The 16,200-nt window shown below is 37.4% G+C and overlaps 1 protein-coding gene across 1 annotated transcript in view; it reads left to right on the forward strand.

Annotated features, from left to right (window-relative positions):
* Window positions 1-7,710: 7,710 nt before the first annotated feature.
* The window catches only part of LOC126376820 (sodium-dependent noradrenaline transporter-like), a 33,125-nt gene continuing 24,635 nt past the window's right edge, over window positions 7,711-16,200 (forward strand). The window contains exons 1-3 of the mRNA XM_050024367.1: window positions 7,711-7,740; window positions 7,915-8,017; window positions 15,552-15,613. Of these exons, the coding sequence (XP_049880324.1) occupies window positions 7,711-7,740; window positions 7,915-8,017; window positions 15,552-15,613 (195 nt within the window). The remainder of the gene's footprint in view (window positions 7,741-7,914; window positions 8,018-15,551; window positions 15,614-16,200) is intronic.

Here is a 16,200-nt window from a genome sequence, read left to right on the forward strand (position 1 = left end):
GTTAATATAATAGTGAACCTTCTTTAAAGACTTTTCATACATTTTAACCTTTTTTATTTGTAGAAAATTGTAGGATAGTATTTTACTAGTACTAGGTAAGTACTTTATGAAGGTATTACTTATAATTTATCTAGTTTCTTCGTGAACACAGGAAGTGCACATCTTATTGGATTACCGTATGCTGAATATAGAGGCAAGACGTAAAGACATAGCTTGAGACTTGTGGTTGGGTTGATAATTACATCAACCGCGTGCACAGGCTTTGTCAGGTCACTTCACCTGGCTATACCCAGGGTAGGAATTTCAATGAACTTTCATTAACAATAAAGTATACATAGTGTAGTGTACATAGACGAGTGATAACATTTATTACTACATAACATAAACAGCCTATATATGACCCACTGCTGGGCACAGGCCTCTCCTCAATCAACCGGAGGGGGTATGGAGCATACTCCACCACGCTGCTCCAATGCGGGTTGGTAGAGGTGTTTTTACGGCTAATAGCCAAGGCCAACGGCTTAACGTGCCCTCCGAAGCACGAAATCATCTTACTTTTTCGGACAATCAGGTGATTCAAGCCTGAAAAGACCTTACCAAACAAAGGACAGTCTCACAAAGTGACTTCGACAATGTCCCCATCGGGAATCGATCCTGGACCTCCAGATCGTGAGCCTAACGCTCTAACCACTAGACCACGGATGCTGTTAACATTTACTAATAAATACTTAATATCTTATTTTTGGGCGGAAGTCAAGAGGGATACCTCACTGTCTCATTTTACCCTAAAAAAGAAGCATGGGAAAAAATTGTGATGCTGATGACTTAATAAGTGCCGGCGTGCATGTATCAGATGATTGATGAATGTGGAAGGACCAAGGTAAGTGTGTCAGGCAGGATAGAAGTAAATGTAATTCCATAGTCTCTGCTTACCCCAGTGGGAAATTGGCTTTAGGTATGTATTTAGGTGTGAGTCATCACCTCAGCATTCGTTACGATGTCACTAACACCCTGTATACCTCTGCCTACCCCTTTGGTGACACGGGCGTGGTGCTATACTATGGTTGTGTTTATCTCTGTTCACATTTAGTTTAATACCGAAACAGCTGCATTTGACGATCCGTAAAGGTTAAAGAGAAATTAATATCACGCGTTTATGATGTCCATTATACGTACAGCTACGAGGCGTAACGTTTTTCTACGTGCTACGACTCGTTACGAACTGCTACGACATGTTGAAGTAAAATGTGTTTTTTTTTATTTTAAACATAATACATGTGTTCAAGTTCGTGCTCCGACAAGGGGGTGGGGGGGGGGAAGAGCAATGTGCCAATCCAATGATCCAATGAACATGTTCTTCTTATCGTGTGGGTTGTGAGGTGGAATACCAGCCTCGTCAACCCTGGTTATCACTGAGCCGCCTAATGCCCCTGACATGGTTCATGTAACGACTACATACTTACAGTAAGTAGTAACCGGGGCCAAAGGCTTAACGTGCCCCTGAGAAGCACGGAACTGTAAAGTGTCACTACTGTTCTGTAAAGTGTCGTAATATTTTACTTGCCTACATATTGTTTTTTCCATGTAAGTTAGTGAGTTTGTTTGAGAAATGAATAATAATAATAAAAAAATAACCTAAACTAAAATAAAATAATACAAAAAAACAGTCCTCAACATACGTTTTCGGTTTAATTGCGTGGGTTTGTTAATAATGGCGTTGTTTTACTGGTGAACAGTGCCGGTAATTGGTTGACGTCTGTATGCCGCCATTATGCCAAGGTTTGATCATATTATGTGAAGCTCCCTTGGTACTTAGCATCAGGGCTGTTGAAAGTGTTATTGCTTGTAAAAATAAAATAATAAACAAAATTAATGTAAAACACTAAAACACACAGAGACACATATGCACACAGAACCTTTCCGGCTAAGTAGTTAATGCCATCTGCGGCAAATCTACAATAAGTCACGTCAGAAAAAAAATACAGCACCCTCACATTTTCTAAAAAAAAAACAATTTTCGTTTTGTAAACAGTTGGTAGGTTTTATGTTCTAAAAGTATCACATGATCCGCTGGATATAAGCACACAAAAATTTAGGAGGTAAGTAGGTAGATACATAATTAACTAATATAAATCTATTTACTTAACTAACCTAATATAAATTGAATTAGTTGCTAACCTCTCCTCTTCCTCTTAGGTACTCTTATTTTCTTTTTTGACATGGCTTACCATCACCATGGCTTCAAATGGCTTAAAATACTTGGCCGAAAATTTTTAAAATTTTACACAGAACGTTTACAATCTGTTATTTTAATTGTTTCCTGTACAATACATAAATACTGGACTACTGTATACTGTGGATTACGAAAGCAATATATAAAGCGAAGGTTGGTGGTAGAAGAAAGACCTAGAAGGACGTACATTGACCAAATTGGAGATGTCCTTAGAAATGGTTTAGTATGTTCTAATCTGGACTGGCGTGCGTGTACGAAACGATTGATGAATGTGGAGGAAGCTAGAGAAGTGTGTCAGGATCGAAGCAAATGGAGTTCCATAGTCTCAACTTACCCCGATGGGAAATAGGCGTGAGTTTATGTATGTACGATTCCTGTACGACATTCAATCTTAAATATCGCCCAAAATGGCGTCACAGAATCTCTTCCTATACCGCCTCAATAAAGCGTAAGCAAGTTTCCAGAACATGTACGGTCACGAGTATTAATATGTATAAACTTTGAAACAATGTCTCATTAACTTTTTTGACAAATTAAACCGTAAGTCTCATTAAATGTCAAATATGATAGTGCGACAGGGTTTTAAAGTGGATACTTACAATACAAGGAATAAAAATAAAATTGTTGTTCAAAATTCTAGATTAAGTAAATTAAATTCATCTTTTTTGGGGTTACTTTATGTAAAAAAGCCTATTATAAGATTAATGATTACTTACCTAAATGATAAAAATGTCCGGTATTGAATGTGTTCCTCTAGTTATTAAATAACTTGTAATGTACCCTCATTGATTTAAAAGATGTGTTGCTGTTGCAGTTTCTTGTCATTTCTTCTCCTCAGCCATAACACCTTGCGAAATGACGTAAATTCAAAAATGTTACATTGACCTTCAACAAGTTTATCCATGATAATTACGTTGAATAAATGATTCTGATTCTGATACTTGAAGCTCATGACTGTACAGCCCTAAGTCAGAAGGGTGTGAAAGCAATATGTAGATTGTGTCATAATTGAGTGGTGGTAAGTGGTGGCAGTGTCCCATGACCATACATTACCACACTACATGCACAACCGGGTGGACACGCAATAATAGATTATACAGGGTGTTAGTGACATCGTAACTTCACTGCATTGTTTTCCCATTGGATACTCACTTTAGTACTTATATATTTAATATAATAATAATAAAACACTTTATGTCCTTGTGTCCAACAAATATACAAGAAATTTAAAGGAGAAAATAAACATTCATAGCAACACGCCTGCATCCCTGAAGGTGTTAGCAGAGATGTACAATAAGGTGCAAAAGTCTGCACTTAAAACCTCCTGGTTACATGTCGTTTCTGTAATAGACCAAAAACACCAACGAAAACATAAATTTTATGATTAAGTATAACTACTAATGGTTCATAATTTCACCACTGTTTACAAATAATTCGCTAGGCTCAGTAACTGCACTTTTGCTCTTTGATAGCTGGCGAGGAATGGATGTACTCCTCGCCAGCTATGTTCAAGTCCCATGTAATAGAGGGGCAAGACAATTTCCATTAACCGTCTTACCGTGTATTTTATATAGTTGTTATATTCATAACAAAACTCTATTGTTTTTCCATTTAATAAATATTTACTTCATCATCTCCCTAGCGTTGTCCGGTAGTCACAGGGTCCGCTTACTTAACCTGAAGATTTGACAAGTCCGGTTTTTTACATACTTAAAGAACCTTCCCACCAGCGAAGGGAAACTAGCCCAATACAGATTAAGATGGAGAAACATCCTGGAAGCGTTTGAGAAGAATTGGAGAAAGATTTTGGAGAAAGGTTTTTTTGCAGCTTTTTTCTCTCCGGCTATATAGGTTGTGAGAAGCTGCAGTAGTTTTAGAAGAAGAAGAGCGGATGAAACGTTCGTTATGTAAAAATGACGATTCAAAATATAACTATGTCACCTACTAAATAAAGATATTTTTGAATATGAATTTACTAACATAAATAAGTATCAAACCTGTATCCCCAAACGTATACACCCAAACCTCATCAGCTATGTTTAAGTATTGTTTTAGTTTTTTGTTTTTTAGAATCACAAGTTTGTTATTTATACCTAGATATGTAAGTGTATATAGACATACTTGCCACTCTGCACTGATCAAAGTGCCTAGTAAATATATACTGGAGCAAATAAAGGACCCTATGGACTGCGTCGTTCTATTTTATAGGCAAAACGATTGAAAAGATACTGGCCGTTTTAGTATAAGACCGCGAGTGGTCCTGCCTAGTGCCATAAAACGTTATAACGATATCGACTGCGTTGTGAAGATATAACGAAAAATAATTCTGAAAACTATCAACAACATAACAGCATCACGCCTGTATCTACAAAAGGGTAGGCAGAGGTGTATAATATGATAAATAGGTAGATAAAATTTTTATTTAGGTTTAAGACGTTACATTAACTTCTTAATATTAAAATAAAGAAAGTAGTATTCCTTCGAAGAAGCTAGACTAGTAGCCCTGGATGAGAAGCGTCACATACGGAAGACTCGTCCCAAGCTCTATTACACCTACGGTCACGAGTACTAATATGTATACACTTTGAATCCATGTCACATTAACTTTTTTGACGAATTAAACCGTAAGTTTATTAAATGTCAAAAATGATAGTGAGACAGGGTTCTAAAGTGGGTGCATGATATTGCTCATGACTGTACACGTACAACAGTGACGGACAGCTCTACTGCGCCCGATGTGATCGTGTGTTTAAAGCGAAGTTCGGTTTCGCCAGCTACATAAGAGCGTATAACAGACATGACTAAGATCGCCGTTATCGGACATGATAAGGATAAGGACATGATATATATATAACATAAGGAGCTCGGTGGCGCAGCGGTTAACGCGCTCGGGCTGCGAATGTTGAAGTTAAGCAACTTTCGCAAAGGCCGGTCATAGGATGGGTGACCACAAAAAAAAAAATAAGGTTTCATCTCGAGCTCCTCCGTGCTTCGGAAGGCACGTTAAGCCGTTGGTTCCGGCTGCATTAGCAGTCGTTAATAACCACCAATCCGCACTGGGCCCGCGTGGTGGTTTAAGGCCCGATCTCCCTATCCATCCATAGGGAAGGCCCGTGCCCCAGCAGTAGGGACGTTAACGGGCTGGTGATGATGATATGTGTATGTTATATTAAAATTTGAACATATTTAAAATGTAAGACTTAGGGTGGCTTGCGTAAGGGTCTTTAAACATGTTTAGTGGGCCACTAATATGCTTCTATGCTGTTCTGGGAGCAAATAAAAAACATAGAACACGTTCAGCTGCTTGTCTTCCCGGGCATGTTGTAAAAACCGACAGAGGGATTGCGTCCTCTAACATGATGGACTAATGTTATGGGCGATAGGCTGATCCCTTATCACCATAAGGTTCATCATATCCATCTTAGGACTTCGTATCAACAGTGGCTGCAAGTTGTCTTTGATTACTTGTGGCTCTGCCCACCCCATTTGGGATTACGGGCGTGAGTTTATGTATGTATGTATGTAGTGGGCCACTAAACATGTTTAAAACTAAAAAGGGTTCTAGCTCGACTGATGTCGTATCAACCCACATGGGGTCGTATCGACCCACGAATATGCACCTACTCCTCGCTAGCTATGTTTAAGTCGCATGTTATAGGGGACGAGTGAATTGCCGTTACTGGGCACACATCCTGGAAACCACGTAATAAATCTATGATTCAAACATGAATTGACACTCCTTAAAGTCGAATTCCATGGTCCAGAATCCGAACCGGCATTCAAACCCGTAACGCTACGATCTAACTCACGCATTTTACCTATCATGGTTTCAACAAGGCAGAATAACAGACAAAGTATGTACAGTTCTAAAAATGGAACATATGTAACACCTACTAGAATAGGATATTTGTTAAGGTCAAAGATAAATTTTAAAATTCTAATTTAGAAATAGAAGCCAGTCTAAGATGATCAAAAATCAATTTTATTTTATTTTTCGACTTATTTTCGAATTTTATTTATGAAATAAGTAACAATTAGTACGAAGGTTAACCACTTTTGTTCACGACGTCACAGGACAGTATTTCCATACAAACTCCAAAGAAAACTTTAGTTTTAACATTTCGTAAAAAGTATCTCATTTGACTAGGTTGTCAAGTAGCCTATTACCTCTACCTAACCTTTAGGGATTATGAGCGTTAATTTATGTAAATATAAAAAAAAATTGTAAATCCGTAACTAATTGCTGACTAAGGTGATTCGTAAAACTGTGAATCATTGAGTTAGTTACCAAATATGAACTATATCGCCAACAGCTTTTAAACTAATTGTTATTTTCACGGAATGTGACAAGTTTTCAGGGTTACACACCTAATTGAGTGTAATGACAGCAATTGGCTTTAATTACCTTCTGGGAAATCTAAACTAATTCATAAAACAAAAAAGCAACTTTAATTGTGTGTTTCTTTATTGTGAAAGCTGAAAACATGACACCAAAGACAGTAATGACTTTTTGAGTGTTTAAAAATGATGCTTCACTCATTATGCTTTTTGAACCATCATTGGAAATACAAATTGGGACCCAAGATGTCACTTAGAGATAAATTAAAAGAAATTAGTATTTTAACTTTGGCATCACAATATATCTATGAAAACTTTAAATAAATAATAAAATATATATGTATTTGCAGCAGCGATTACATTATTGTAGGTGCAGGTGTCCCCTGTTAAGTTAATATAAACCTGTGTTAGGAGACACCGCTCTTCCTACTTAGACATGTACAGTTATATAAAATTTTGAAACTAAAACCGAACGTGCTCAGTTAAACTTAAATGACTAAATTTTTATTACAATAAAGACGTGTGTATATGTGTGTGTGAGTGTGTGTGTCTGTATGTACATACTTTGTATAATATGTAAAAACCATATAGGATTGTATGGAAATAATAGTGATTGTTAATACGATAACGAATAGTGATTGCTACATAGGACTTAAAGATAGCTGGCGAGGAGTGCGTGTATATGCCTACCTCTTCGAGAGTACTAGGCGTTGATACCAAGTTATGTTACGTTGAAAGAAACCCAAACAACCAACACACAAACAATCACAAGCCCAAACAAAATAAACTCTTAAAGAAAAATAACTTTAAATTAGCAACTAAACACATGTAAATTTCAACACTAAATTGATTGTCGTAGCGGCGTAGCAGCGTAGCTGAGTGCTACGCCACGTGCTACAGCTCTATGAAACTGTAATACGATACACGAGTGGTACATCAAGTGGAGTTGTTTCAGACTTTACTACGAAAATGCATAAAACCTCTATAGACAGCTTATTTGTTCTTTGTATATCTCGCTCTCGCTACATTGGAATAGTTTTATGTTATATTATTTTTTATTTTATATAAGTACCTACTTATGGCGACTATTTCTTTTTTGTAAAGAATTATTATCACTGAAGACCGTTTAAAAATTTAAAATGAGAATAACTGTTGTTGGCTATGGCTTAGTAAGTAACATAGTAAAACAATCAGTGTAAGCTGTTGAACATAAAAATACTTAAACTTATACGTTGTCATTCGTCTCTAAAGACGAAGGTAAAACTTTCACTGAAGTTGGTAAAAATACCACGTTCTGTGTAAATATAATTAGTTTAAAATACAATTATTATTCTTCCCCCCAGGTGTGGCATAATGAGAGGAGTGCAAGTGTAGCAGCCGGCATGGCGGGCATGCCGACACTTGGCAACAGCGTGGGCGCGGGCGAGCTGCGCGACCACAGTCGAGGTGAGTCGTCAAGTTAGTGCTTTCGTCATACTGTGGGCGTGACGACACGCGCTCACAGTGTGACATCTCCCTTACCAACTACTAGCTACCACTACTTCCAGTCACTGTGGTACACTGGCTTGCTTCTCTAATGGGGAGCGTTGGTTCGAACTTGTACCAATAATTGATTAGTTACGTGCAATTTATTTTCTTTTTTTTATTGCATAGTTAGTCAGACCATTATAGAGGGCGATACAGCTCACCATTTGTAACGTTGGTCTAACAAGAAGCTCGGTGAAACATGGGTCCTTAGTTCATTATGCGATGAATGTGTAAAATTATGTGTTATATTTTTATCGGTATAATTGTCTGAAATAGAATAGACAAGTTAAATCAAAGACCTTTAGACAGCTGGAAAACTCACGAACACAGCTACCCTTACTGCAACAAAGTGACTTTGCCGTCAAAGCCTCATTTAAGCGTAACAATGAGGCTTCCAATTGTGCTGTAATCTTTCTTGTGTACGATTTTAAATGTGTATCTGTGTTTGTGATGTGTGTAATTAAGAAATGGCATAATTAAAACACAATACCGGGGTCTAACCATGTTAACAGTGACGTATTTTTTTTCTTTCTTAAACCCTGATTTAACATGGTAAAAACCCGGTATTATATGTTTTAATTATGATAATAACCGCGTAAAGTCAAACAACGTATAAGTATATAATAATTTGTAAATAACGTTAGTGATTATTGAGAAGATATGAATGCATGGGTTTAACTGTCTAGGAACTTGTAATATCAGTAGTAATATCAGGCAGCCAAATTACTTAATTGTATACTCAATAATAAGTACTATAAGTTTTTTTTTAAAGAACGTCCAGTGCTCTGTGCCGAGGATTTTCTTGCAGCTTCTTTTCCCTGGCTATACAGGTTTTTTAAAGCTGTAGTAGTTTTATGCGGAAGAGACGTGCTTTATGTAAAAATGACAATTCAAAATGTAACTATGTTACCTACTGAATAAAGACATTTTTAAATTTGAATATATATAGCAATTTAGAGATGTCATTTAATTGAACCCAGTTGATTGCAGAACTCGATGTTCATGGCCGTCAAACTAACAACATGCTTTCGATTGGCATGCACTCAAACAAAACAAAGTTACTCCTACAAGCCGTACAGTAATGCCTACAGTACTTGAAACCAATGGCGTTCTGCGGTCGACTCAACTTCAACTAATATCAATACTCAATAACTTATTGCCGTGCCACAACGTACATACAGCCAGTCTAATGAAAAGGTCGCATCGAAGCAATTCATCTTAAAAACAATATTGCAATTTGACATATGTGCCTACAACGTAAGTGCTCAATATCAACAAATGTCAAATAGCAATATTGTTTTTTTAGATGGATTGCCCCAATGTGGTCTTTTCAACAACAAAACAAAAAGTGACGTCATAAAATGGAAGGCACTACAAAAGCACAACAAACTTTCTATATTTTAATTAAAGCACATAATGGTGCTAATTCCTGTAAATACCATCTAATTTTATTTTAAGTTATATCTGTCCTTTTCTTATCCGCCGAAAAGGAAAGGGACGGGTAATCGACAAGCATAAAATTTATGGAACACACGTCAATTTTAAGCACAAATCTAAAACAACCGTCTAAAAATTCGCCCGGGTTATTCATTTATTTACTCATTCTTCCTAAAATTAAGAGCTGTCAATCATCCGTCCCTTTCCTTTTCGGCGGATAAGAAAATGACAGGTATAACTTAAAGTAAAATTAAGAGATGTCTGCAGGAATCGGGGCCAATAACGGGTTCTTAGCGCGTTTAAATGGGAATATGAGACTGGCGGCAAGAACCCGTTATTATGTGTTTTAATTATGATAATAACCCGAGAAAACTTAAAACAATGTATTCCTATATTTTAATTTTACAATTATTGCTTCTAACTTTGTTTTTTTTTAATATACTTACTTATCTATTATCTTACTCGTATTTTATTAACGCGTTCGTAATAAATAGACGCAATATTTGTAAATTTGTATGTCGCTAGAAAGTATTTATAGATTTGAATGAAGAACGTTTAAAATCTTCGCATATACTACACATCCGTCAGCGAATACTCACCAGTCCACCACTTGTACGTCAGTACAGTGATCTTAGGAACGTGTTTATTCTGCAAAACGATATCATTTATTGTTGATATAGTCTATTCTATAGAGTGCAAGGATCAAAGTACAATGAAGATTGATGAGGTGAAAGGGTGCAAGTGTAAAGAGTGACTGTGTGATTGATTTAATGGAAACTTGATATCTTTATAAGCTGAGGGTCTTTTTGACGCGACTTATTATAGGTAGATTTGCCGTAAATGGCGTTAACTACTTGGCCGGAAAAATGGGGAGCGCTGAGGCCTCTTATCCGGACAAAATTTAAGACAACAGGCCTGAGGGTGCCCAGTTGGGCTCGAACCTCGGCTCAGGGTGTCTGGGAGAATAATATTCAATTCGCCCTAGTGGGTCGATAGCGGTAAGCGCTGAATGAGGAAAATCGTCCACCACGCCGGCGGGGTGATGTAGAAAAAGAAGGTTTCAGTTATAAAATTGTATAGGTTCTAACATACATACCATACATAGGCTATAAAAGTCATACTGCTGGGCACATGCCTCCCTTTAATAAACCGGAATAGATATATGAAGCGTACTCCAGTACGCTTCTTCACTCACTAAGAAATTATAATATTCCAGTTCATAAGGACATACAGTCGTAATTCACGCCTGTAATCCTTTTTAGTGTAGACAGAACCTCAAGTTACTAGAAGGTCCCTTGCAAGTTATAAAATGTAAATAAAAAAATAAATTACTTATACATAAATTTATGTTCAATTTATTTTTTATTTGCTATCATAAAAAATAATTGAAATAAGTAGATACCTAGAAATAATAAATGAAATAACAAATAAGTAGCAACTCGTAATTAGCAGAGGGTCAGTATATTTGTTCGGTCTGTCTGTGCGCTATATTACAACCACTTCAGATTTCATTCCCATTTGATTAAATGCTAGGGTTGTACACCATAAGTTTAAAAATCGAATGGTTAAAAATATTTGTACTTACGTACAACACAATTGACAACATTTCAAATTTTTAAGCCGTGGTTTTTTTGTGCTATTTCGAAAGTACTTGTTTAAATAGAAGACACGTATTTTTTCTTTTCAAGACTTTTCCACTAGAAGTTACAAAATATATTTTTTGAAAATTGGATTCTGCTATTGATAGAATGAAGGCAGTATACTGTAATGTACCTTTGCATGCGTATTTAAAACAAGTCGCAAACAATTTTTTTTTTTTTTTTTGGTTTGGTTTTCCCCGAAGGGTAAGGCAAAGGGAACTATGCCCATACAGCCATGTCTGACGTATTTTTTTTCTTGATGATTAATGAAATGATGAAAGGTGATGATGATGAAACCTAAGCCCCCACCCTCGGAGTAGACTCCTACTCCGAACCCCAAACGAATTAACTCAAAAGTCCGCATAAACTTTTGAGTTATGAAGCGGCTTCCTGACACGAAGCGAAAATAGGCAGATACACTTTGTTTATTGAATACTCCAATATAATAACACTCGCGAATGTCTTCCGACTAACTTAATGCGATCATTAACCACAAAACACCACTTCGTATTAAATATTTAGATTATTCAATGAAGAAAGCAACTGTCCCGTTCCCGCCTCCCGCCAAAAAGCCAAGTCGCAAACAAAGTGTCATGTTATGTATGACATTTACTTTTTTATAATTTTTATTTAAAGGTCTGAACTTATTATGCCTTCCTCTTCTGACCTCGTGGATTTTTCAATATATTTTTATTATTACTGAATTAAAAAATCTGAAAAAATGTGTTTTGTGTAAATCATAGAAATATCTCGAAATGGTTTTCGATTTAAGGCACCTTAGTAAAAATGAAATGTTGTCAATTGGCTCCACCAATAAATACGGCGGTACGGCTCACCACCTATCGCAATCGTTTGCAATTTGGCTAAGGACACTGCACGCGTAATAAATTGTCAGAATTTTACAAATGAGGTGTCACAAGAAGCGTCTTGATTATCCGGTGGTTATAGGCTATGTGACGTCACGTGGCTTTTCGGCGGGAAACGGGAACGGGACAGTTGCTTTCTTCATTGAGTAATCTAAATAATTAATACGAAGTGGTGTTTTGTGGTTAATGATCGCATTAAGTTAGTCGGAAGACATTCGCGAGTGTTATTATATTGGAGAATTCAATAAACAAACTGTATCTGCCTATTTTCGCTTCGTGCCGGGGAGTCGCTTCATAACTCAAAAGTTTATGCGGACTTTTGAGTTAATTCGTTTGGGGTTCGGAGTAGGAGTCTACTCCGAGGGTGGGGGCTTAGGTTTCATCATCATCACCTTTCATCATTTCATTAATCATCAAGAAAAAAAATACGTCAGACATGGCTGTATGGGCATAGTTCCCTTTGCCTTACCCTTCGGGGAAAACCAAAACAAAAAAAAGAAAGTGACGTCACGTTAAATTCAATATGGCGCCCTCTAGAGGACATAGAGTGAGAACGAACAACTTTTTTTTCGATTGGTATTATTTTAGGTATCAAACGAAAGAGCTTAATTTGTACATTTCAAATATCTATATACTACTAGCCTTAACGTGCGGGTATTCTTGTATTTTTCGATAATTAAGTAGGTTGAATTAATAACATGACTGCTCAGACTGCTAAAACACGTATCGGAAGCATAATTTCTTATTACATAAGACCCCAAAATAATATAAATAAAAATAATAAGTTTAAAACCTAAAACCCGACTACGAAAAATCACGGTCTAAAAGGTAAGAAACAAGAAAATAGATACATTTCTCCATATTTCTTTCGAATAGTGATGTTTAGAAGATGCTAATCAATCTGTCCTAAGAGCTAAGAGGTAGTATGCTAATCGGCCCCGATTCCTGCAGACATCGCCTAATTTTATTTTAAGTTATATCCGTCATTTTCATATCCGCCGAAAAGGAAAGGGACGGATGATTCACAGCTCTTAATTTTAGGAAGAATGAGTAAATGAATGAATAATCCGGGCGAATCGAAAAGGTATGTCGCTGGTATGCAATCCATTTGACGTGCTGACTGAACAAAATTTTTAGACGGTTGTTTTAGATTTGTCCTTAAAATTGACGTGTGTTCCATAAATTTTATGCTTGTCGATTACCCGTCCTTTTCCTTTTCGGCGGATAAGAAAATGACAGATATAACTTAAAATAAAATTAGATGGCGTCTGCAGGAATTAGCACCAATGTGTCCTAAGAGTTTGTTTACCACGGCTACCGATCTCCTAAATATCACTATTCGCAAGAATTTCAGAGAAATATACCTATTTTCTTGTTTCTTACCTTTTAGAGCGTCATGTTTTCGTAGTCGGGTATTAGTTTTGAAACATATATTTTTATATCATCATCATAAAATCATGAACAGCACAGGCCTCCCCTCAATCAACCGGAGGGGGTATGGAGCATACTCCACTACGCTGCTCCACTGCGAGCTGGTGGAGGTATTTTTAAAGCTAATAGCCGGGACCGACGGCTTAACGTGCCCCCCGAAGCACGGAATCAACTTATTTTTTCAGACAATCATGACTCAAGCCTGTAAAGTCCTTACCAAACAAAGGACAGTCTCAAAAGAGATTTCGACTTATTTATTACAGTTGTTCTTTTTTACGTGACTTATTGTAGATTTTCCTCGAATGGTACTAAGTATTAACTTGGTTGGAAATACAGTTAAAGTAGACCTTGATAACTCCGAGATACTTTCGTTTTTAAATCTAAATGCTACTCTGCGGATTGGTGGAGGTGTTTATATATATATTAAGTAAGTACTTATATGAATTTACTGTGATTGTCTTGGATTAACTTTTGTTAAATATAATTGATTATAAATATAGTGCAGCCCTAGCAAGCGTAGAGGGCCGTCAATAGCTGATTGATACAGGTAAACATAGCTATTCCAGCGATCGATTCCCATCTCAATCGTCAACATCGAATGAAGAGCTCTTATATTGCTGGCAAATGAAAAGTAAATAAATATTATTTTATATTATTGCCTCCGTGGTCTAGTGGTTAGAGCGTTAGGCTCACGATCTGGAGGTCCGGGTTCGATTCCCGATGGGAACATTGTCGAAATCACTTTGTGAGACTGTCCTTTGTTTGGTAAGGACTTTTCAGGCTTGAATCAACTGATTATCCGAAAAAAGTAAGATGATTTCGTGCTTCGGAGGGCACGTTAAGCCGTTGGTCCCGGCTATTAGCCGTAAAAACACCTCCACCAACCCGCAGTGGAGCAGCGTGGTGGAGTATGCTCCATACCCCCTCCGGTTGATTAAGGGGAGGCCTATGCCCAGCAGTGGGACGTATATAGGCAGTTTATGTATTATTGCCTACACATGTAATAATCTACAGGGTTAATGAATGTAATACTACATTAATACGCGGATTATATACAGGATGTTAGTGACACCATACCGAATACTGAGGGGGTTGATTCAGCTAATGGTTCTGAGTCAATCATCATCATCAGCCCATTAACGTCCCCACTGCTGGGGCACGGGCCTTCCCTATGGATGGATAGAAAGAACGGGCCTCATAATAAACCATCACGCGGGCCCAGGGCGGATTGATGATTGTTAACGACTGCTAAACGTGCTTATCGTGCCTTCCGAAGCACGGAGGAGCTCGAGATGAAAACTTTTTTTTGTGGTCACCCATCCTATGACCGGCCTTTGCGAAAGTTGCTTAACTTCAACAATCGCAGACCGAGCGCGTTTACCGCTGCGCCACCGAGCTCCTCCTGTCTGAGTCAATATGAAACTGAAAATATTTATCATTCTCCAGAGTTCTCCGACGGAAATCCAATTGACAGCTTTTAGGTTTTCCTTACATACCTATTTTGTGTTTGTTTGTATAGTAAATTGTTTATTCATTCATTCATTCATTCAACAGGTATGTAATATAGTAAGCCTGAGAATATGTAATTATGTATGTCGTCATGTAATTAATTTGAGGACTGAGGTCTGGCTTAGGGAATTATGATGCTAGCAAGTATCAACCCCCTGTACAGTGAAATACTCCTTGAAATCCACTCGCTACTGCTTCGATCAATCGATATGTTGACATCCAGCAGGGAGACGTTAGGTACGCTCACGCCCGCATCCTTACTGGTTTGGGCAGTGCCATAGTAATCATAAAATAGTTGGAGATTTAAGTTTTAGCGTTGATGTGTTCCAGCCCCGTACTAGAAAGGACCCTCTGGATAATAAGCAGTTCTAATTTGCTCACAGTCCGCCTTTGTGTTACTTATGTCATTAATGATCGCCCTTATAACATGAAACTTAAAACAGCTGGTGAGAAGTGGGTGTATATTATACTATAGATCTCTGCCTACCTCTTCCTGGATACAGGCGTGACGCATTATTTATGTTTTAAGTAATTAAGTTGACTTGAAGTAACCCTGTTTGTTTGTTGCAGACGCGAGCAACAGGTCGTCTAGCAGCGGATCTCGGCGCGGCTCCTCTCCGCACCACACACAGGTATAAAACCTACGTTTTTTCTTACCCGAATGCGGTGAAACAAGGAGGGTTATTGGTATATAAGTTCGTTAATGACTGTCCATTTATAAAAGTAAGGAACAAAAGTATATAAATTCAAGTCTAGTGTTTATTGGACACACAATAAACACAATCTTATAAATAAAACACAAAAAGTTCGTTAACACTTTCAAGGATAGAATGTCTACGGACGTTCCGAATCCAAGGTGTCATACTATATATACCTATTATGAACCATCAATGACCTATGGTCTCTGTCCGTGAAAGGGTTCATGACTGTCTATTTGTAAAAGTAAGGAACAAAGGTATATTCAAGTCTAGTGTTTATTGGACAAACAAACAAATATCTTATCAATAAAACACACACCTCCTCCAATGCGTCATATCGAGGCAAGGTGCCTAACAGACTGGCAGCATTGCCTCTCTGAATCGCCAGATTGTATTTTGTCGGCGTATGGAGGATTTATGTCATTGCTAAAATACGTTCCAAGCAATTCTCTAGTGATAGGCACTAGGCGGCACTAATTGGGCACCAATTATTGAGCACTATTTCAACTTCTTCTATCGTG

The sequence above is a fragment of the Pectinophora gossypiella genome, chromosome 21 (assembly GCF_024362695.1).
Source record: "Pectinophora gossypiella chromosome 21, ilPecGoss1.1, whole genome shotgun sequence".
Taxonomy (NCBI): domain Eukaryota; kingdom Metazoa; phylum Arthropoda; class Insecta; order Lepidoptera; family Gelechiidae; genus Pectinophora; species Pectinophora gossypiella.